This window comes from Echiichthys vipera, assembly GCF_963691815.1.
Source record: "Echiichthys vipera genome assembly, chromosome: X".
In the NCBI taxonomy this organism is placed as follows: Eukaryota; Metazoa; Chordata; class Actinopteri; order Perciformes; family Trachinidae; genus Echiichthys; species Echiichthys vipera.
In genome coordinates this window covers 5445065-5470297 of record NC_139825.1, presented here as the reverse complement: position 1 = coordinate 5470297, position 25233 = coordinate 5445065, and the positions used below count along the sequence as shown (strand labels likewise).

General features: G+C 41.3%; 1 protein-coding gene across 1 annotated transcript; it reads right to left on the bottom strand.

The window, feature by feature from the left end:
* Positions 1-12: 12 nt before the first annotated feature.
* On the bottom strand, positions 13-24920 carry lamb3 (laminin subunit beta 3). Its single transcript, XM_083938887.1, has 23 exons — positions 24826-24920; positions 24698-24745; positions 22321-22475; positions 13825-13939; positions 13022-13095; positions 12659-12850; positions 11959-12022; positions 11691-11881; positions 11038-11158; positions 10007-10195; positions 9714-9869; positions 8792-8985; positions 8364-8460; positions 6854-7223; positions 6547-6707; positions 5330-5541; positions 4284-4490; positions 3250-3394; positions 2895-3102; positions 1771-1909; positions 1508-1684; positions 1081-1240; positions 13-679 (listed from the first exon to the last, which is right to left on the bottom strand). Exons 2-23 carry the CDS (start codon positions 24720-24722, stop codon positions 540-542), a joined length of 3492 nt encoding a protein of 1163 aa, XP_083795013.1. The 5' UTR covers positions 24723-24745; positions 24826-24920; the 3' UTR covers positions 13-539.
* Between the last annotated feature and the right edge of the window lie 313 nt (positions 24921-25233).

Below are 25233 nucleotides of genomic sequence, written 5' to 3'. Positions count from 1 at the left end.
TTAAAACATATATCAAAGTATTAACAGACTTTTTATTGAAATACTTGTGCACAAAAAAAAGATGCAAAACAGAAAATAAATAATGTAACAATCACCCTTTTTTGTCAGTTGTAAAAAATACAAAAACTGTGGCGCAGTGTTCACAGTGGAGTGTATTGACTGAACAATAAAAGTGTTGGCTCTTTGCTTTCAGAAAATCAAGAGCTGTGGTCTTTTTCTACATAAAATGCACAAACTCAATACAAACAACATCACTGTTTTTGTCCAAATATTAATATATACTGATAACGTGATAATATTGGTACTTAGAAATGTACACACAATACAGATTTATAATCAGTAAATGGACCCCCCCCCCCACCATCTCATTCAGCCCCAGATAATGACTTCCTACATTTCCCATAATTCTTTGACTGAGGTGGAGTGCTCTAAAAAAGAGTAGCAGTGTCCCCCAAAGTGACAGTTTTTTCTGACAGTAGAAGGTGTGAATGGTCTGAAGAGTTGCAGATGATGCTGCTTAGAGGGCAGCTTGGAGACTTTCAACCTGAGCAGGTCCTGAAGTCATAGGCTTTCTTTTGAAGTTTTGCCAAAAGGTCCTTAAGCTTAACATCGAGTCCTTCAAGCTTTGTTGACTTATCAAGGATCTCGTCCTGCAGCCCTCTGAGTGAATCTGCTTTACCTGGAAACAGATTACAGTACAGGGGTGAATACAAAAAAATATAAAATACACTGCAGATCCCCTGACATCTCCTCACAGGACACAATGATTTTGATGACCTTTATCAACTAATGTTTCGTCTATAATTGGAGTTACACATGACACATATTAAGCAATTTAGACCCATAGTTGGTCTATCTGAGGACAAAAATAACCTACTTCTAACATATTTGGCAGAATAACTGTCAATTCAGAATCAGAAGAAAAAAAGATTGAAGTTCACCATTTTTAACTCACTCTGATAGATAGACCTTAAAAGGCAATTAACTAGGTGAAAATCTTAAGGAGTACAACTTTAATTTAAAAAAAAAGAAAAAAGTTGATTGAACCACAGACTTGGTGGTGTGGTTTTGCTTTATTACCTTCCAGAGCCTTCAGCATGGTGTCGGTGGTGTTGGCCAGAGCTCCAGCATCCTGCTGCAGCTTAGCCAGGCGATCCCCCACTGGCCCCGCCTCTCCACCTGACCCACTTGCAGCCTTATCTTTAAGAACATCCAGCTGTTTGTCCAGAGACAACAGGTCCTACACACACACACACACACACAGACACATTTCAATTCTCTGCCTTTAACAGGTAAATTTAATAGGGTTGCACATGTTTCAAAAAATCCTTTCCTAGGACATTTATAATAACTATTTTTAATCTTTATAGTACATTAAGACATTGCAGTTAAAGACATTAGAATAGATATAGTCCCAGCCATTATCCCGAGTCCTAATTCTAAACTGTTCGCTTGTAAAAGTAAATGTTCAGTTTTCAAAGTAGAAGAGCTACAGCATGACTCCCACCTCTTCTGCAACAGCTGCTTCATCTTTAGCTTTGTCTGCATTTTCCTTTGCATCCTGAGCCTTCTGGTCTCCATTCTGCAGCAGGTCTTTGAGCATGTCCTGCTGAGGCTTCATTGGCTTTATCAGCTTCGATATGTCATCCAGAGCCTTCTCAGCTGGGATCAGCTGCTCTTTGGCCTGCATGAAGGGAACCACAAAATCTCAGTAATGATTGACAAGCATCTGTCAGTCGAATCAATGTTTGATGTATCCATGCCTCGTACCTTAGTCAGGCTTTTCGTCAGGTTGTTCAGATCAAAATTGTTTTGCAGTTTGTCCTCCAAGTCAGAGAGGGAGTCCTCAACCGAGTCCAAGCCTGTCAGGACCCCGTCCACGTCGGCCTTTACTCCAAGTGCCGTATCCCTGTGAACCAAGTAGAGGAAAGATCTTTATCATTATTGTGACAGTAACAGAGCACTCAGAGGAAAGCTGGAGTAGACCTCCTAAAGACCATAGCACTTTAAGATCTATTCTTGATAAAAACGGTAAGAACAGCTCCAGATTAAATATTTCAATTAAATAACAATAAAATTGAATTTTGAATATTAAGTCACAGAGTAGAGCTAGTGTTAAACCCCCCAGGGTGTTTCCTGGTGGGGAGCATTTAACCCTGGGCCCTAATCAAAAAAAATATAATGGCCTTAGTTAACTTATTGTACAGTATGTCCCACAGATCACCTGCAGTTCATTCTATTGGGTACAGCTTATGACGTGGGCCCACATACGTAGCCCCTGTGTATGCACAAAAACCATGCATAACCCTTTTGTCCACACATAAACTGCTATTTATCAAAAAGGAATGTGTGCACTTCAAACAGACTTCAGACGAGGGTACATACAGTTTTATCTGAGATAGCTGCGGCCGGAGTCTGAATATAAGTAGAGACGGGTAACATTGATTTTCGGTTGTTTGACAAGTTCACTGATTATATAATTATTTTTGCAGACTGCACAGTGCGCTATAAAATGTACATTTATAAAGTTCAATTATTTCTGACAACTTAATTACTCACCAGTTACATTGTGCATGTTTGTTATACATATTTACTTTTACATATTTTGTATTGTCATTTTTCTAGTCTGTATTAACAACCCCGTTTTCAAAAGAGTTGGGACACTGTGTAAAATGTAAATAGAAACAAAATGTGCTGATTTACAAAACATTAAACCCCATATTTCATTGAAAATAGCACAAGGACAACATATCAAATGTATCATATATCATCGTTTTTTTGTAAATTATATATCCATTTTCAATTTTATGCAGTTTGAGAGGTTCAAACAACAACAGCTTTTATTTGTTGCCCATCTTGCATGAAATAAAGGACAATTCAGTGCGCAGGCCCACCTGGCATCCTGGGCTTCCTGCAGCAGTTTCCTGGCTGTGTCCAGCTGCGGCTCCGCCTCGTCCAACACGGCCGTACTGTCTGGGAGATTGGCCGCCAGTTCCTTCAGCTCCTTCAACTTCCCCTTCAGAGCAGCCAAGCTGAGGGGCAGTTTGGTATTCAGGATCCAGTCGCTCACATCCTGGATGTGGGTCAGGTTGGAGGATGGATCTGTGCAGACAAGAACAAGAAAAGATGAAGGGAAAATAGCAAAGGAACAACCGAGGCATCCCTTTTTAATGAATCCATTCAAAATCAGACATTACTGAGAGCAAGAGCACCTTTTTCCTCTATATATCGTCCATCTACAATCTTTACCTGACAAGAAATCCTTGAGCTCTTTCACAACATCACGGGTCTCTTTCAAATCGTCTTCTAGCTCGTGTCTGGCCTGCTTCATCTTATTGGACAGCTTCTCCGCTGACTGTCTCACCTGATTTGTTGTCTCCTGTGTTTCCTGGAGCTGTGATACAATGAAGTTACCTTTAAATATAATTCCGGTGTAAAATCATCCAAGGGTCTTTTTTCAGAAAATTCAGTCATCAAATTAGCCATGGAGACAATTTTTGTCATGTATGAATGGAGATTTTCCGGGGAGTCGCTAACAGCCAGACGTGGCTAACAGTGATTAGCTTGGGGCAATATGGTGAAGGCAAAGATACAAACACAAACCATTCTGTCTCTCTTCACTTCAAGTTGCAGACTAGTCGGCTTTACCCGTGCCTACTCTCACATATGCTGTGCAACGTCTGGCAACACACGCCTGTGACGCTTCGGTGCTGCAGGAAATTTGCTGTCTGGGATTTTTCCAAACCTTTTACCATCTATTATTAACTTATATTTCACCAAACTGCCACAAACCACAACGTTTACGTGTTTTTCTGGAATAAACCAATGTGCTCCTTCCTCTGGGATTGACTTTGGTAATCCACTTGAATGGGCATTACTATGAGAGGAGCTGGTGAAGGGGCCAGTAGGTAAGTCTTTAAAAACATTCTCTTAATAAACTCTGGGTTCACTAACAATATTGTTGGTGCTGTGTTTTCATGCTACTGCAGAGGTTTTGTGTTATTTTCAGCAGTATTAGTGGTTAAAAAAGTTGTTTTAATGCCTCCACTGTACTGCCCCGAGCTAAACGATGTTAGCCACGTTCAACTGTTAGCGACTGTCCCGGATTTCTCCATTAATCGCTCATACATGAAAAAAATTGTCTTGATGGCTTATTTGATTACGCCGGAATTACGCTTTAAATAATGCTTTTCAAACTGTATACTGTGTTGATAATGTGAGAATGATGTATAATATTATTAGATATAAAAGCAGTTGTCACAGAGTCACATTGGTGTTTGCACCTTTTCTGCAGCTTCTGTGATCTTCCCAGTGAGCTTGTCCAGTCGGTCTTTCACATCCTTAGCATCAGTGTCAGCCTTCTTGCTCAAAGGCAGGGCTCCCACACAGTTTTCACCCTTTTTACAAGGTGGGCTTCCGTCTGGTGGACACAACTCTGCACCGACACACTGGAGAGGGGTGCAGGGCTCTGAGCGAACACTGCCACATACCTGAAAAAATAGACAGATATATGGAGTTTTAAAGAGGAAACACGGGAACTATGGTTGACAAATTAGCCATTACATATCAGGGGTTAATACAATTCTGAATCAGTTGAAAGTGTACCTCAATATAATATCTTAACAACTTCTGAACATATTGAGCTTTCCTCTTGTGTCCCCATGAAATGTACTACGTTTATTTATGTTTCTCAGATAAAGCCTTTCACTGCAGAACAGATTATAATAAACTTTTTGGATAACCCTTTTTGTGCTTATGCCTCAATGGTTTCTCCTCTGGTGCCACTTTTTCTCTTTTTCTAAAGAGAAGGGGGACAGATGCACACACAGATGTAAATGGACATCTTTGTGTGCATCTGATGCATGAAATTAAACGAATTTGCTGAAGATGGCACACATTGGAAAGTAAAGACATGCTGATTCAAGATGAAAATGTTTCAGCTTCACATTTCTACTTGTTTCTATATGTTTCAACTAAATTCTTAGTTGACTAAAACTCAGATCTGTTTAAATCTTGTGTTTAACAGAGATGCTCATAACTTTCTTGGAAACAAGTCATTCAATATGAAAAAAAGCAAAAAAAATGACTAATCAACTAAAGAAATCTTATACGTATAATAGAGCAACATTATGTCAATTGCTACAGGAAATAAATTCTGCATACATTATATGTAAGGTTATCCACAGAGGATTACTGTAACAGTTCATTTTATTAAACAAACAACATTTTCTAGACACGACTTTTCAGGCCTAGAAAATTAGATTTTGAAAACCCATGACTTTGCTCCCTGCTGAATCAAACGTCCCGGCATCATGTTGATAGTAGTTACCTGTTTGGCAACGGGAGTGAGGTCAGGTCGGGAGGCCATGTTCTGGTTCAGTTTGTCCAGGTCTCTGGTGTTAGGTGGCTGTACTTTATTTTGAAGGTCCTTCGTCTCTTCTCTGACATCAGCTGACTCCTTCAGTGGGTCTTTGCTGGCGTCCACTTTCTCAGCTGCATCTGTAGACTTATCATAGGCGTTTTTGATGGCAGAAAATGCTCCTGAATGAGACAGAAAAACTCAACGTGAGTATATGTTGTTATCTCACCATATCATAATGTGTTTTTGGAAACATGGTGAAATGGTTCAGTCAGACATTTATGTTAAAGAGTTAGCTCTGCGTTTTTGAAGTGTGGTTGTATGAGATTCTTCTCCATAGTCAGTAGCTGACAGTCAGAACGCAGACAGGAGTACTGACACGGCAGCTGCTGTGGATGGGGGCAGCAGCTAAACAGACCTAAAGTAATCCATTTCAGTTTAAGTTTATGTTATATTTGTGGTATCTTGATGCAGATGATGATAAAGATGTATGTAGGAAAGTCGGCCGACACCGTTCTTGTAGTATATAAAAAGGTTTATTACAAAAAGTACAGCATCTACAAGTCCCTAGATAACTTGTGAGATCCTCTTGGCCAAAATGAGAAAATCTCCGGGAATCTTTTATAGTGAAGATGACAAAGAAAGGAACAGAAAACATCGGTTCTCATTCAGATGTTTTATAGCTAAAGAGTGATCTCATGCAAAAAAAAGGGTTTTCTCCACAAAACTGGACATGTTGAACCAAATATCATGTGGGTGTAAATAACTTTGGACACTTCATATTTAATATATTTTCCCAGCTTTACCTTGCTATCAGACAGTCCTGTTAATGTTTAGACGGAACTGAAGCCGTTGTATGTGCTCCTTAAAGCTACCAGACTCCTTTGACAAAAGCAGTCATTTTACCTGTCTGGACACAGGAGTTGCTGGTCTACTGCTGCCTCGAACACAGTATGTTTGTGTTATTGTGTCTTTGGCATAAGGGTTAAGAACTAACAAAACTAACAAAAAAACTAACCATTTGGGGCAGCATAGACCAGCAACTTGCGGGTTTTACAAGGTAAAATGAGTCGCTTTGACAAGAGCATAAACATGTAAACTTAAACAGGGCTGTCTGAGAGCAAGGTAAAGCGGTGAAAATATTCTAATTATAGTGGAAAATTATACTGACTGTCCTTGTTTCTGACCTGCATTGTTTTGATTGACGGAGTTGTCCTTTGCATCTTTCTTGGCATTGTACACTACAGTTAGGCTGTCCAGCAGAGCCTGCAGTTTGTCCAGCTCTGAGTTCAATCCAGGAGTTCTTTCCAGAGGTGAAAGGTCATTATTAAGTTGGTCCATCTGGTCCCTGTGAGACAAAGACATGAAAACAATATTTTACTTAAGACTTAAAATAGGGAGAAAAAATGACTTTCATGAACATCAGAAAACATTTAAGAGCTGTGTTTTGATTGCCAAACACACTCCATCTGTGTTAACTCAGCAGTCCCTCACCTGAGCTTGTCCAGTTGGGACAGAGCATCATAAACCTTTTTGGCAATACTCGGTGGAAGGGTGAGGGTGTCCTGGATCAGGTTCAGGCTGTTCTCCAGGACACGGATGCGAGGTCCAAAGTTTCCAAAATCACCATCACCTCCGGGACGAGAAGGGACCCTGATGGAGAGTCTCTCCAGAGTTAAGCTGAGGTTCTGTCTCTGCGCGTCCAGGGTGAAGAAGCAGGAGGGACATGCCTCGCAGCCAGGGAAGGCGTCACAGTGTCCTCGACTGCACGTGTCACACTGAGTTCCGGTGACACCCGGCCGACACAAACAGGCTCCTGCCTGCTTGTCGCACATCTCTGTTCCTTCAGCATCACACCGACACGCTGGGAAGGGAGAGATGAGAAGATCAGACAACAATAAATACTCATTTGAGCATTAAGTAGAAGCCTAGAATCAAGATTCACCACTGCTGCAGCAGTACCTCAGTCATAAACAGTTAGTATGAAGTTATAGAATTGTAGAATTGAAATATGTATGTAGAATATGTATGAGTGTATTATTATGACATATGTTGACAAATACAATGTTTTACTTTTGGAGTTCACACTGTTATTATTTTGAAAGAAAAGAAGAAGCAAAACACAGACTTACTGAAATAACCCTCTGTGAGCCAACGCCAGAAAAATATGTCTAAAGTAATAACTGCTAACCATAGATCAATCTACATATGACTATTGGTTGAATTATGCTGCGTTCCAGTGCCGTGGGAGGACGGAACTTTCGTACCTCCAACCAGGCAAAGTTTGGTCGGCACTGGAATGCTTGTCAAAGTGGAACCTCCTACTTGTGAACTCGGGGAGATCAACCTACACAGAACAATAGCGGCGCCCGTGGAGACACAAGTCGTCAAATGAAACTTCAAAGAATAGGCTATAAACTTTACTTCCATGCGTGTAGTGTTAGATTAGACACGGCAATTTAACTTTTGAATTTTGAATATTCTGGCGTGAAAATGTGCCGTTATAATCTCTTAGCATGAATATATAGAATATATATACAGTATATACATATACATATATTATTAGTTTGCAGACTTTTATAATTTACTTTTACAGTATATTTGTTCTATACACATTAATGTTTCATTTTGATGAAATAAAAATCAAAATCTCTAGTGTCACAGCATCGCCGTGCTTCAAAACTGAAGGTACTTTGTAATATTGTACCCAGTTACATTTCATATCCATATGCAGAGCTTTTACATATACGGCTCCAGATGAGCTAGAATACCGCTCTAATGTCAACCAATGTTACCCAGTGCTGGACAATATGTTTATTAATGTATTTGATGGCGTACATCCATGTTTTCTGTTTACATTCAACTTCAATTGTGTGGAACGCTTTGAAGTCGAAGCTTGTAAACTCCCATGTCCCAATGCTTTGGAATGCAGCATTATTACATCCCACAAATCCAACAAATGGTTCTCAACAATAAAAGGAGTTATGAGAGAGAGCTGACTCACATCGGCAGCCTATGAGAGGGTCTCCATATGTGTTGTCTGGGCACTCGGTGCATGTTTGGCCTCCAAAGCCTGGTCTGCACTGACACTGACCTGTCACCTGGAAAATGAAAACACAGATGAGAACGAAAACGAAATGGATACAAATTCTGGCTACAAATCTTTCCACTTATTCTCTGATGATGCAGCCACACAACATCTGCAGCCTCTAAGGAGGAAGATTTACAGCAGCAGCAGAAGCACAGGGAGTTTGAATCCATTCTTACTGGACACACATTACATTCTAGTATTGCTTATACTGGGACACAGAGTGGACCCATGGCCCTTTGCTGCATGTCGCCCCTCTCTCTGTCTCGCCCTTATTTCCTATCAATCTTCAGCTGTACTCTCAAATAAAAAGGCATTGAAAGCAAAACAGTTTTAGGTGTTACCTGGTCACAAGCATCACTGTAGGACCTGGTGGGGTCACAGCTGCAGGGTTTGCAGTGTCCTGACAGGGCCAGTTTCCAGTAGCCTCTTGAACACATTTCACAGGTCAGGCCATGGAAGTGTGGACGACAGGGACATTGGCCGGTCAGCGGATCACAAGCATCTGACAGGGAGCCATCTGGAGAGCAGGAGCACTCTGGATAGCAGGAGCAACATCACAGTTAGACTCCACACCAGTATGGATCAGTGACCTACATGCCCCGGGGATTAGGTGTGTTTATATATTTAAAGGTTGAATATGTAGAATCTTTATTAAAAGCTGTATTTAAAAAAAAATATATATATATATATATATATATATATATATATATATATATACACACACCCACGGGGCGTTTTAAGGGATACAGAATGAAAGTATTGCTTTTTTCATAAAAAAAATATATTCAGTCTGAATTAATATTTTTAAAAATTATTCATGGGTTTCCATTGTAGCAGCCAATAGCGTTGGGCATTGTGGGTTGCCAGGTTTGTCTGTTGTTGTTACTGAAACAAGAATCATTTAGAGTTGAGAGCTAGTTAATGGATTCCACACCACTCAAAGAAAGACTTCCAGTTGAAGACTGGCTAACGTTATATACTGTTGTCAAATGAATTGATTAGTCCAAATTATGCGTTACCCCGAATGATTCATCACTGACATGGAGCAGGCTGATCACTGACACACTCACAACGAACGTGACAACCCGACTTTTTGTTGTTGCCACTACAATCTTGAGACACTAGATGGTGGTGTTCTGCTCATTCTATATATTCAACCTTTAATCATTTCCCTGATAAAACTGAGCTGTAATAGTTTAGTTCTCACTGAAAAAAGCAAAGCTTGGTGCTAAAAAGTGTGATAAGAAGGAGTAGATTACTCACTGGAGCAGCCCAGAGGGTTGGAGGCGCTCAGGTCGTAGTAGCCTCTCTTACAACGGTCACAGCGGGGACCTTCAACATTCACTTTGCACTGACAGGAGCCTGTGCTGTCGTCACACCGGCCCTCATTCACTGTCCCTTCAGCACTGCAGATACAGCCTGGCAGCAATGCAAACACTCATCAAACACTGGGTCATAAAAATTTGCACAACTAGAATGCCAACATCATATTCCTGATGTGTTGCACTTGTGTAGACATAACTTAAAATTCACCACTTTATAAATTAACCACTCACGTATGCATGCATCAGGATGGTCCATTTGGCTGCGAGGGTTTGGCTGGTAGCCTGGGGCACACTGGTCACACTTTGGCCCTGTGGTGTGGTGCAAACAACCCTCACACACACCTCCACTCCTCTGACCACTGGTCTCGTACACTTCCTGGTCAAAACGACAGCGCTGGGCGTGGTTGTTACACTCACAGCCTGAGGAGAAGCCAAGAGGTAAGTATAGAATATTTACTTTGGGTTAATGATTAAAGTAAATACATAAATGTTTTTTAAAGTGCAGTCCCACTTAACATACAAAAACTTTATAAAGAATATAATTCCCACCTTGGCTGTTTGCCTCCATCAGACTTAGAAAATAAATGTAGTGAAGACTTTAAAGGAATTTGATAAAGGTAAAGTGTACAAAGTAGACCTTTGACTTTTTGGATACATTATGTCATCATTACATCATTTTATCCTGTCAGACATTTGTGTGAAATGTTGTCAGAATTAGCATAAGTATTCTTGAGTTATGGCCCAAATCAAGTGATGTCCAAATTAAGTTTTATGAATTGCTATTGAAATGCAACTGTATGTGATTGCCCTTTGACCTTTGAAAAATGGACAACCTGAAACATAATGGGTTAATAGATCAGTTTGTCCGCATTGTTGGTTAGTTTAGGCCTTCACTATTGTCCAGCTCTGACATGATGGAGCCTCCAAAACATCTGGGATTTGTGACTTATTTGTATATTTCATTGTGTGCACAGCTGTCTCATAAAAACTGGTAGACCACTTATGTTACTCATACTGACAATACGGCAGATAATATAAGAGAACAATAGAACAAACAAAAAAAAGATATTAAGGTTTCAACATTTACTTCCACTTCTTGTAATGTGGGTCTCGGTGGCAAGTTTCAGAAACATTATTGCTTTAATGAGATATTTCGGCTGACAGATCTCCATGTTTTTCTACAGTCCGTGGTGTGCCATGACATTATCATACTGGTTAGCCTTGTTTAGACAGACGTGTAAGAGGTATGTGTGAAGTTTTACGTTTGCAGGTATATGTGTTGCCCTCCTCTGCAGGTCTCCAGGGCAGATCATGGTAGAGATCAGCACAGTGCTCACAGTTCACACCTACTGTGTTATGCTGGCAATCACATCGAGGATTCACCTATAAAGATACACAGAAAGAAAGTTCATGAAGAGATGTGTAGTCAAAAGTCAGCTGATTTACTCAGGCTGACTGATACCAGAGACATGGGTATCCCATTACTAAGTGAAAAATCTCTATTATAGCCGGTACCATTAAAATGTCTGTTTGCACAAAGATGGAATGAAATGAGATGTGAGTTCAAAGCATCTCACAAATATGTTTTAATATGATACACGATATTGGATGAGATTAACAAATCACCTTAAGAAAACTCTGGTAAGAGGGAAACCAGCTGACACAACTGTGTCAAATGGATTTTTCTGTCAAGTGCAAATTAAACTGACACTTTCCAAAGTTTGGAAAGTCCTCCTGCTTGTGTTACCAAAACTCCAAAAAAAAACAGATAAATATCATAAAGTCTCATATCTGAGCATCCAGTACTGAGACACTAGGCCCAGGCTAAACACAGCCTAGCTTAGGAAATAAACTGGAAAAAGGAGGAAACAGCTAAAACATGTGTCTACCAAAACCTTCACACCTGCATACACACCTGTAGGCTTTCAGACTGTGGGTTGCTGTAGACTTCTGGCAGGCATCGGTTGGCGTGTCCATGGCACATACAGCTGCCTATCACCTTCATCTCCTTCAAGGCGTAAAACCTACTGAGAGCCCTACCTGGTAGACGCGGCACATCTCCCAGCTCTGTCATCCTCACTCTCAGCCCCGTTAAGGGAGACACATCTGTGGAGGAGCAGCTGTCAGTCAGTGGGCCACAACCTTTAACTGGCTGCAGTCATTTATGACGGACAGAGACTTACCTTCAATTTTTTTGAATTTGGGAGCTGGGACATAAGCATACTGACGCAAAGGACTGAATTGGATCTGGGGGAAAGAAATGTACACATTATTATAAATATTATCACTGTAAGCCATGTTTTACAAACTCTCTTTGTTAATGCATTTCCACTGAGACAACTTTGAAAGGATCAAACTGTCATGTGTCTTACTTGTGTATCCTTAGCTATACTATGCCCGAACAGAGAAAGACATACCATGAGGTCCTTTCTTCCAAAACTGGACATTTTAAACCAAACATCAAATAGGTATTAACATTATATTCATCGTGAATTACATGTAAATTATTTAAACTTTTTAAATGGACAAAACTGCAAAAATAAAGCTAAGGTTATATTTTTAAAAAATTAAAAAAAATTATTTTCACCTAAAAATACCTGGATACATATATTTTAAGTGGATCAGCAGATCAGCTTAAACTTAATTTGTTTGACAGAGCCTTTCCAAGCTATAATAATAATAATAATAATAATAATAATAATAATAATAATAATAATAATAATAATAATAATAATAATAATAATAATAATAAAACAGTGTTAGTGATAATGTTTGTCCTGCAAATATTATTTTATAATATGATTTTTTTTTATAATATTAGTTAGCCTTGACTGAAGACAAGGTAAAGGAGTGTTTTTCTGACAGCAGGTTGTTTGTCCGTACTGTGTGGTCTTGGTATGGGCTTGATCCAGTAGGGGGCAATGTGTAGCAGTATGTTGCATCCAGGGTGAGAGGTGTTGTTGTGGGGATGCCAGGAAAAGATTTTTGACAGTCTGTAGCCAAGTAAAGAGCCGGCTGCCACACCCTGCCGTTATCTAGAGTCCTCTCTATAACAAAGGCACCGGGACGGGGACCCTGTAGAATAAAAACACAAATGCACCATATTTGTATTGACATGAATTTCATAAACCAGGAAATAAGGATAAAATACAATAGTTTTTAAAGTGGATTCATTGATCAATTGTTGAACAGAACCAATAACAGTGGACAGATTAATGGTGCTGATGTTATCTAGCTGTCTCATACCTTGAAGTTGAGCACCAGGTTGTCAAGCATGAACAGGTTGTTGAGGTCCAGCTGGATAGCGACCGGATTCACCTCTTCAGGAAAGGACGGACAAGCACAACAGTATTTCAGATACATGTTTACACAAAAAAAGACTTAGCTTTGGTTTATATAAAGTAGAGATGCACCGATTATGGGCCAACACGATATCAATGTTTAAAATAACAATTTGACCAATAGCCATTTTTTTTTAGTTGTTTATTTTGTTTTCATTATTTATTCCCATTTTTTGGGGGACCAAAGGAATCATCATTATGAAAAATAAGTGAACTGCAATCCTCCTGAGCCCCTTACTGTATGTCTTGTTCACCTTGCTTTGTGTACCTGTTGTTTTTGTATTTTATTGTACTTTAATGTATTGAGCAGCCAATATGATTTAATTTCCCTCCAGGAATTAATAAAGTCAATTATCTATCTATATCTATCCATTATTATGCTATCTTTTAAGGAGCACAAACAACATTTAATCTATTGTTGGTTTACATGAAACACACAATTTTTGGGAAAAATAACTGCTTCAGGTCAAAATAGAAGCAACACAGCAGATAAGCAAGGCGACTGCAGTCTGTGAGTATCATCTTATTTGCTGATAGACCAGTTGCAGACACAAGGCAATTTATCAGCTGATAAATTAGTGCATCCCTAGTTTAAATCATTTTTGAGGACACAATAAGAGCTTGGATATATACTGTAAATAAGTGGCTATGAATCTAGTTATACTTGGAAAAATACCATTTTGCTTAGTTCTTTCTTTCTTTGCCCACCTTTCCTGGACTGCCACCATCTATTTGGTCCAGAAGTGGACAGTGCATCCTTGATAGTGTGGGCCAGCTGACCATTTGGGTTCCTGGAGTCACATGGACAACACTTCATCCTCCTCTAAGAAACAAAAAACAAACAGAGAAATCAGTAACAACTGACTTTCCAGTGGAATTGTGTCAGTGTGAGTGTCAGGTGTTTGTCCCGTGACCTGTGGACCGGAGACCAGCATCAAAATTAGCCTTTTTTCCTCCCTGCTACTGTATGCCAGTTAGACAAGCAGTGTCACTGAGTAGGTCCCAGAAAATCAATATGCCTCAGATAGTAAGCCTAATGATGTTTATCATTAGGCTTATAGATTCACCTGTTTAACAATTTGGCAGGGACCTTTACCCCAGTAACAGATGAGGAAGGAGCACTGTGTTCCCCTCGTTTAACAAGAACAATTTTGTGATACCTGTAGAACCTGAGTTGTGAACACCGAGAAAACAACAACACAATTCCAGTCAATAATTGTAGATGTCTAATATTGCTTTAAATAATAATTATCATTAATATACCAAACATTTTAGGTGATCTAGTGTCTACCCACTGTGAGTCTACACGTACATGTGCAAACAAAGAAAAACTTTATGGATATAAAAACATGAACACACACGTGGACTTGAATAAGTGCTTCAGTCAATATTTAGCAGCTCCCCCTCTTTCTTGGCTGCCACTCTGGCACACAGACCATGGCTGCTTTCCCTGTGGGGGAAAGTTCTCTCTGGATCGCTGAATATTACAATAGAAAGGCCTTGTTAATGTTGTCCCCTCCAGCTACGTGTCTCAACTCACTCACACACACGAGGACACAAATTCACAATATTAATGGCTGAGATTTGTTTCCACAGAGGTAACTGAGAGCAAGGCAGAGGTCAGGTCTTGGATAAAACTGCAAAAGCCCTGTAACACATGAATGTGAATGTTTAAGAATGAAATTGTTTCCCACCTTCCTTTTAAACATTTGTAGATTTTTTTGTGTACATGTTCCCTCATTCCTCAAACACACTGACATTAAAGAGTTACTCCTCCTCCCTCAACGATTTAGCATTGCACTCTAAAACCAAGCTAGGGGTGGGCTTTATGATGATATAAAATGTCTGTTGTATAGATATTATACATCATCTTCATATAGATTCATTCATTCATCTTCAAACGCTTATCCCGGGGTCGGGGGGGCTGGAGCCAATCCCAGCTGACATCGGGCATGAGGCGGGGTACACCCTGGCAGGACCCCAGTCTATCGCAGGGCACATAGAGACGAACAGAGACAGACAACCATTCACACCTACGGGGCAATTTTTTTTTTTAGAGTGATCAATTAACCTAACACGTGTATGTCTTTGGATTGTGGGAGGAAACCGAATACCTGGAGAAAACCCACGCAGACACGGGGAGAACATGCAAACTCCACACAGAAAGGCCCAGGCCGGGATGCGAACCAGGAACCTTCTCGCTGTGAGGCAACAGTGCTAACGACTACACCACCGTGTAGCCATCTTCTTTTAGATTGTTTCATAGAATTATGAGAAAACATGCGATATCATGATTTATAGTGTTATCTAGATTTGAAATTACATATCAGAGTAGAAAATTATGCCATATTGCCTAACCCTAGCCCAAGCTGAGACAAACAAACAGTGTGGAGGAATGTGTATTGCTAATACATTTTGCTCTGTATAAATGGTTTGGGGGGGTTAAAGAAATGATCTTGGAATTCTCAACTTCTCTCTTCATCAACAGATCAGTCAGATACAGCCCAGCAGATAACTCTGAGATTCAGTTCACCCTCCTCCACTGATAAATATCAGCTTCAATGAGTCCTGCACTTACTTCAGCTACATAACATAATACATGATAACTGTCATTTTTTCACTGTATTGGCAATATTTGACCTAATTTGCTCACTGCAACTAAAGAGCATTTAATTCAAAGGGTGTAAATATTTTTTTTCCTCATGGCAAAATAGTGAATCCTATCTAATCTCAAGTGATAAGGACTCTCAAACACTCGGGTGTGTCAATGTCATCTTTACCTCTGCTTAACTTGTAGGTTAAAAGTTATTCAACGTGGAAGATTTTTTCCCTCCAAGGTTTGTGGCTTTTGGCACTGCAGTGTCACCTCAAATAGCGTGCAAACACACACTGTTTGCATTTAGTCGTTGCCAGCTGACTGTTGCATCAACTTTATGTGATTCTTAGGTATGGTATAAAGTTTATGGTGGACATTATCATAAAATGAGTTAAATGAGTTAAACTAAATCTGTGTCTGTTTTGTCACCAAGAAAGATCAGGTTATAGATATATCTATATCTACATCTATCTATCTATACCTACATCTATCTATCTATACCTATCTATCTATATATATATATAGATAGATAGATATAGTCAGATGTAGGATTAAACAGTTATACCAAACAGATGCTTATCATCAATTTCACATGTAGGTTGAAACAGTCATTAGATGAAACAGAAACAGCTGTTCAGGACGCTCCAAACTGGGTGAGGAACAGCCAACTCTGCAGCCAAGGTGAGGTTGTGTACAACAGTTTCATGTCACAGGTCATACACCATGGCAAGACTGAGCACAGCAACAAGACACAAGGAAGTTCTACTGCATCAGCAAGGTCCCAAGATGTGCTGGTCAATCTTTTTGGAAGAAGAACAAAGAAACGGGCATCATTGAGGATCCTAGATGCAGTGATCGGCCAAGGAAACTACAGCAGATGAAAGACACATCAAGCTTATTTCCCTACAAAATGTGAAGATATGCAGCAATGCATATCTTCACATTTTGCATGGACCCAGGTCCACTCATCCACTGTCCTGAGGAGTCTGGGCAGAAACCAGTGGGACCCAGGTCCACTCATCTACTGTCCTGAAGAGTCTGGGCAGAAACCAGTGGGACCCAGGTCCACTCATCTACTGTCCTGAGGAGTCTGGACAGAAACCAGTGGGACCCAGGTCCACCCATCTACTGTCCTGAGGAGTCTGGACAGAAACCAGTGGGACCCAGCTCCACCCATCTACTGTCCTGGGGAGTCTGGACAGAAACCAGTAGGACCCAGCTCCACCCATCTACTGTCCTGAGGAGTCTGGACAGAAGTGCTCTTCATGGAAACAAGGCCAAACGACTCAACTATGCCCGAAAACATAGGAACTGGGGTACAGAAAAATGGCAGCAGGGTCTCTGGATTGATGAGTCCATCATCTCATCTCATCTCATCTTCATCCGCTTATCCGGGGTCGGGTCGCGGGGGCAGCAGCTTTAGCAGGGGACCCCAAACTTCCCTTTCCCGGGCCACATTAACCAGCTCTAACTGGGGGATCCCGAGGCGTTCCCAGGCCAGTGTGGAGATATAATCTCTCCACCTAGTCCTGGGTCTTCCCCGAGGCCTCCTCCCAGCTGGACGTGCCTGTAACACATCCCTAGGGAGGCGCCCAGGGGGCATCCTTACTAGACGCCCAAACCACCTCAACTGGCTCCTTTCAACGCTAAGGAGCAGCGGCTCTAAACCGAGTTCCTCACGGATGGCTGAACTTCTCACCCTATCTCTAAGGGAGACTCCAGCCAGCCTCCTGAGAAAACCCATTTCGGCCGCTTGTACCCGCGACCTCGTTCTTTCGGTCATGACCCAGCTTTCATGACCATAGGTGAGGGTAGGAACGAAGATTGACCGGTAGATCGAGAGCTTTGCCTTCCCGCTCAGCTCTCTTTTCGTCACAACGGTGCGGTAGAGCGACTGCAACACCGCCCCCGCTGCTCCGATTCTCCGGCCAAACTCACGCTCCATCGTCCCCTCACTCGTGAACATGATCCCGAGGTACTTGAACTCCTTCACTTGGGGTAAGGACTCATTCCCAACCTGGAGTAAGCAATCCACCGGTTTCCTGCTGAGAGCCATGGCCTCAGATTTAGAGATGCTGATCCTCATCCCAGCCGCTTCACACTCGGCTGCGAACCGATCCAGTGAGTGCTGAAGGTCACTGACCGACGATGCCATCAGGACCACATCATCTGCGAAAAGCAGAGACGAGATCCTCAGCCCACCGAACTGCAACCCCTCCCCACCACGACTACACCTTGATATCCTGTCCATGAAAATCACAAACAGGATTGGTGACAAAGCGCACCCCTGGCGGAGGCCAACCCCCAGCGGAAACGAATCCGTCCTACTGCAGAGGATCCGGACACAGCTCTCGCTTTGGGTGTACAGAGATTGGATGGCCCACAGAAGTGACCCCCTCACCCCATAATCCTGCAGCACCTCTCACAGTATCTCCCGAGGAACCCGGTCATATGCCTTCTCCAGATCCACAAAACACATGTAGACTGGATGAGCATACTCCCAGGCCCCCTCAAGGATCCTTGCGAGAATGAAGAGCTCGTCCGTTGTTCCACGTCCAGGACGGAATCCACATTGTTCCTCTTCAATCTGAGGTTCGACTATAGGACGAACCCTCCTTTCCAGCACCTTTGAGTAGACTTTACCAGGGAGGCTGAGTAATGTGATACCCCTGTAATTGGCACACACCCTCTGGTCCCCCTTTTTAAAAAGAGGAACGGCCACCCCAGTCTGCCACTCCCTTGGCACTGTCCCAGACTTCCACGCAATGTTGAAGAGGCGTGTCAACCAAGACAGCCCCTCCCAACCCAAAGCTTTCAGCATTTCTGGACGAATCTCATCAACCCCTGGGGCTTTGCCACTGTGGAGTTGTTTGACTACCTCAGTGACTTCCACCTTGGATATCGACAATGATTCCCCATCAGCCTCCAGCTCTGCCTCTACAAAAGAGGACTTGTTAGTCGGATTAAGGAGTTCCTCAAAGTGCTCCTTCCACCGCCCGATTACCTCATCGGCTGAGGTCACCAGCGTCCCGTCTTTACTGTAAACAGCTTGGACGGTTCCCCGTTTCCCCCTCCTGAGATGGTTTTCCAGAAGCACCTTGGTGCCGCCCGAAAGTCCTTCTCCATGGCTTCTCCGAACTCCTCCCACACCCGCTGCTTTGCCTCTGACACAGCAGAGGCTGCAGCCCTTCTGGCCTATCGGTACCTTGCAACTGCCTCCGGAGTCTTCTGGGAAAGCATATCCCGGAAGGCCTCCTTCTTCAGTCGGACAGCTTTCCTGACCACTGGTGTCCACCACGGTGTTCGAGGGTTACCGCCCCTTGAGGCACCTAAGACCTTGAGGCCACAGCTCACCGCTGCAGCTTCAGCAATGGAAGCTTTGAACATTGCCCACTCCGGTTCAATGCCCCCAACCTCCACAGGGATGCCAGAAAAGCTCCGCCAGAGGTGTGAGTTGAAGATCTCTCGGACAGGGTCCTCCTCCAGACGTTCCCAGTTCACCCGCACTACTCGTTTGGGTTTACCTGGTCTGTCCAGAATCTTCCCCCATCCTCTGATCAAACTCATCACCAGATGGTGATCAGTTGACAGCTCTGCCCCTCTTTTCACCCAAGTGTCCAAAACATACGGCCTCAGATCAGATGATACGATCACAAAATCGATCATCGACCTTTGGCCTAGGGTGCTCTGGTACCACGTACACTTATGAGCATCCTTATGTTCGAACATGGTGTTAGTTATAGATAATCTGTGACTAGCACAGAAGTCCAAAGTTGAAATATTTGGCTGTAGTAGGAGGCAGTTTGTTCACCAAAGGGCTGGAGAGTGGAACAATAAGAATAGTCTGCAGACACTCAATAAACAGTGAAGCATGGTGGAGCTTCCTTGTAAGTTTGGAGCTGCATTTCTGCAAATAGAGTTGGAGATTTGGTCAGGATTGATGGGGTCCTCAATGCTGAGAAATACAGGCAGATACTTCCATCATGCAACACCATCAGGGAGGCGTGTGATTGGCCCCCAATGTATTCTGCAGCAGGATAACGACATACAGCCAATGTCATTAAGAAATATCTTCAGCGTAAAGAAGAAGAAGAAGTCCTGATGAAGTGATGGTATGGCCCCCACAGAGCCCTGATCTCAACATCATCCAGTCTGTCTGGGATTCCATGAAGAGACAGAAGGATTTGAGGAAGTCTACATCCACAGAAGATCTGGGGTTTGTTCTCCAGGATGTTTGGAACAACCTACGAGCCGAGTTCCTTCAAAAACTGTGTGAGTGAACCAAGAAGAATTGATGCTGTGCTGAAGGTAAAGGGTGGTCACACCATATAATGATTTGATTTAGATTTCTCTTCTGTTCAGTCACTGCATGTTGATTATTGATGAAAATAAACTATTAACACTTTTATTTTTGAATGCATTCTTAGTTTACAGCATTTGTTGTATAATGGGTAACTTAATGAGTCTCAGAGATGATGTCCCACTCCACCAGATTTTTACAGCAGTAGCTACAACTCAACCTGGTCCACTGCTCTGAAGTATTAGAAACATAAATTCTAAAGAGTACCAAACAATTTTATTCCTACATCAATAGGAACTTACAATACAACATCCCAGGTTTTCCAGGATATGTGGAAACAGTTAGCTCTTTTATACATGTATTGCCATATTATCAACATTTTCAAACGTTCTACATTACTGACAAATTATTCATGGCCATGGTAATTCTAGGCCACTAAACCAATCAACCCTACACTGTATCGGCTAGAGTCTTACGTTTGAACTTACGGCTAGTGTCTCAAGATTGTAATGGCAACAACGAAAAGTAATTCCAGCAGTCGGGTTGTCACGTTCGTTGTGAGTGTGTCAGTGATCAGCCTGCTCCATGTCAGTGATGAATCATTCAGGGTAACGCATAATTTGGACTAATCAATTTATTTGACACTTGTCTTCAACTGGAAGTCTTCCTTTGAGTGGTGTGGAATCCATTAACTAGCTCTCAACTCTAAATGATTCTTGTTTCTGTAACAACAACAGACAAACCTGGCAACCCACAATGCCCAACGCTATTGGCTGCTACAATGGAAATCCATCAATAATGTTTTAAAATATTAATTCAGACTGAATATATTTTTTTTATGGAAAAGCAATACTTTCATTCTGTATCCCTCAAAACGCCCTGTGGATGTATAAAAAATTTTTTAAATACAGCTTTTAATAAAGATTCTACATATTCAACCTTTAATTATTTGTTACAATAGTTAATCTGATATTTGCAGCAGTGTGATGACACATAACCAGCAAGATGCCACTAGTTTTCTGTGATGACTGTAAGGGCTTTCATCATTACCATTGTTGGTCTGTCTTGGTAGTCATGCATGTGTCAATTCTGAGGTACAGCTTGAGTGTTCTTGTCCCTTCCTGTCTACACAAGGTGTGGCTCAGGTATTCAAAAAGAAAAAAAGGAAAGGTAAAGAAAGCGTGATCAATCAGAGAGAGTCAACGCCTAACACAGCTATCTATTCCCTGAGGCAGAGTCAGCGCAGCGCACATATACTGTATGGTAGGAAGGTTATGTAACATCAACACAAACATTATCCTGCCTGTTTCTGTGCTGGATTTGGAATACTTAGGTTTAGGTTACCTTAGTGAAGATCATAAGGAAAATCACTGAACGTAGGAATACAACTTTTTTTACCAGATGAAATGTTCCATGTTACAGCAGAGTAGTGCTAACAAATGTCCATACATGTGGTAACTTTTACTGAAGTTACGTATTAAGTAATTATTTGGAGGTGCTGGAACTTATTCATGTATACGTGTTCTCATCAACGGGTTCATATGATATCTTACAAAATATGACAGACGCAGATTTGTTTGATTATCTAAGAAATATGACATTCTATTCAGCCCTTTTAAACAGCGACCAGAACATAACCGTGATGGTTAAGATAAGGCAACAAAAGTGAATTTGCTAAAAACAAGCTTCGCCTGATACCTGATTAAATACAAAAGTTAATATGTATGAGCAAATTGCAACGTTACAGGCTTGACTCTCGCTCACTTTATGTCCTCTGCTCTCCCTCTTATTTCAAAATCAGCATTTGAATCCAGTAATTGGAGGTTTGTGCTGAGCCAGCACATGTGCTGGTGACTATTTTTTCAGACATTGGTCAAAGAGTACAGTTGCAACATGATAATCTGGTATGGAAATCAGACTGTTTCACAAATGGACAGCAGGCAGTCTGGCCAAAACCAAGACAGCCTCCATCCTGTCTGTCACCATGACCTCCTCCTGGCAATGCAAACTGCACGTAGAGACCCATGCATGACCTGGGTGAACACAGCTGGTTGATGTAGCATGTACTCTGGTCTGGTAAAGCCAGTATCAATATGTTAGAACTGCTGCTGTACTGTATATGCTTCTGCTTTTTCAGGTTTGTCTTTTTCCAACATTTTTTTCAAAGTCTCTGTTGATCAAGATAATTTACTAAGATTTGATCACATGGATTTTTAGATGTTGATACTAACATAGTTTGAGGCCTGTCTCAAAACATCTGGGATGTGCAGAGATAAAATGTCCTTTAACCACAGAACCGCGCTCCTACCTGTTCATATGGGGTGCAGTAGACCTCTGAGCCTGTGAGGCCGCAGGTTGATGAGGCATGGAGTTGGTGAGCCCTGCCTAGGAGCAGGTCATTGCTTGGTGGGTAACAAGCCCCCCGAGAGCAGTCAGTCTGGGCCTGTGATATCGCAGCTATGGCTGCAAGGAGGAAGGCAGCACAACAGAAATAAAATATTACAATGTGTTGTAACTATGTATATGCATGTATATATCAGTTATCAAAAACATCAATATCCCGGTTCACAACACTGACATTCGTCGTGACAAGCACAGTCCAAGACAAGCAAAGAAGTACCACTGCTATGATGATGGAATTGAGAAGCAAAATGTAACTATAATTTTTCCAGCACACAGCACTTGAACCACAGTGTGCAGACATTCTCCCTGATGTGAAATTAACAAAACAATTAACAGTGAACCAATGCCACTTTAGAACATGTGCAATATCACCTTTGCAAATGTTCATAGTCCAATTTATTGCTACTTAGGCAATAAAGCCCCTTTCATCTGTAGTCATTTTTCACTCCTGCAAACTCCATATATCTAACTAAAAGAATCTCTGTCCGTGTGTCTGTAATTTGCATATCTTGAGAATTCCTTCATCCAATCTGCTTTACACTTAGCAGGGGTATTGCTGGGGACTCAATGATGTGCTTTTAATCATTTTTGGTGGAATCTGGCCAGGTGATGGCACTATAACAACAAACTTTATGTTTCAGCGTGTCATTTTCTTGACCATAGTTCTCAGAAACCAGCCACCTCCATTTGGGTCCTGATCAATTTCGTCCAAATCTGCTACTATCTCATTACTCCTACATATTTTGAGTAATCATCACCAAATGTGGTACAGAACATCTCTGGACCAAGCCGGAAAAAGGGACAATTTTGCATAAGCTGTCCCTCAAAGTTTGCTCAAATGCTGTGGGCAGGGCTTATATTACAAAACAATGAATATCTCCTCATTGATTAATGTGCTATTACAATAATATTTGTTTGATATGTGTAGATAATATGTCTACGTAGCCATGACAAATTTGATGCAATTTGGTCAATAGATGGCACTGTAGCATCATCACCTAACTATAAAGGAAGGAATCTGTCTGGGTATCTATGTGTGACTGTCCATCACATATCTCAAGAAGCATTCATCTACTCCACTTCTCACTTGGCATGTGTATCGCTGAGGACCCAAGGGAATTCAATGACAAGTGTTAAAATCAATCAAATCAGTGGTTCTCGAGAACGCTTCAAGCAGCAATACCGGGAACAATCAGCCTGTTCCGAACAGGCACTGCACTGGATCACACAATAATGTGAATTAATTAATGCGTTAAACATAACGACGCAGCTATTGTCAAAATGTACTTATTGTATGAGCTTTACTACTCAATACAGATGAAATCAGAACTCATGTCGGTCCCAGATTATTATGCTCACCTTAATCACTCGAAATGTTTACTAAACCATCTATTTAGTTGAATCCAATTTTATTCATAGTGTAATATAACAAAAGTTATCTCAAGACACTTAACATATAGAGTAAGTCAAGACAACACTCAAAATAATAATAATAATAATAATAATAATAATAATAATAATAATAATAATAATAATAATAATAATAATAACAATAGTTATAGTATTAATCCAGCAATCTTGTGCAGAGTGGTGATGAAAACCTTCCCTTTAACAGGCAGGAACAGACCAAGCTCTGTGGAGGACGGCCATCTGTCTTGACCGGTTGGTAATCTGTAACCTTAATGTGAGCATGCATATTTTATTTAATCATCTGCCTAAACCAAACCATCTAGATTGATGCCTTAAATGGTGCTGCAAGGTTTCTTATTTCTGCCTAAAGCCTTAGCATTTACTGACCCCAAAAGGAAGCTTTCTTAAGGATTATACAGAGTGTTTAGCATTTTCTATGCATCTATATAGTAGATAATAATGATATGAAGACTGAAACTAACAAACTGTTCATTTTGATAAGTGTTCAGTATTTTCCCTAAAGTACCATCCTTGTCATCCTTGAAGCAGAACCAGATGAATGAAATCCCTTTAAAGTTAACAACCCTTTGAACATGTACCATCATGAATAGAGAGTATGCAGGTTTTCATTCCAACCAATCACTACAGCAGCTCTGTTCAGGTGAGTTCCTCATCTCTGCTAGAAAATGGATAGATCAGTGTAATCAGCTGCTGCAGTGTTATGCTGGATAGAAAACCTACATACTCCCTCCGATATATGACTGGTCCGGAAAGCTTAAGGTGAAAGTCACAGGACAAACTTGAAACAGGAAGAGGACACTTCAGAAAATATTCAAATATGAACGCAAAAGAAAAAAGGAATAAAATCTTACCAGCTACAAGTAAAAGTATTCTCATGTTGCGTTCGTCCTATGGAAAGTCTGGAACAGATAACAAAACAGAAAACTATCAGCATGCAGAAACAATCATAGCTGACTGTATTTCCTGATGTAGGACTCACCTGGCGGTCGGTATTCTAGTTATCAGCTCTGTTATCTGCTCTATTAAACTATGTGTTCCTGCCAAGCTGCTGCCTTATAAACACTGTCTCACCTGGACGGTATGATACAGTGTGTGTCAGAGTCACACCCTCCAGCACCACTCCCTTCACTTCATGAATCAACCCACACACACACACACACACACACACACACACACACACACACACACACACACACACGCACACACTCTCTCTCTCTCTCTCTCTCTCTCTCTCTCTCACACACACACACACACACACACACATAAAGACACGCAGGCAGACATAGACACATACAGTAGTCAACACAAAGACACCAAGGAGCCACAATAAAACTTAAACAAAGACCAAACTAGGTGTAATAAAACACTTTTGTGACCTCTAAGGAAA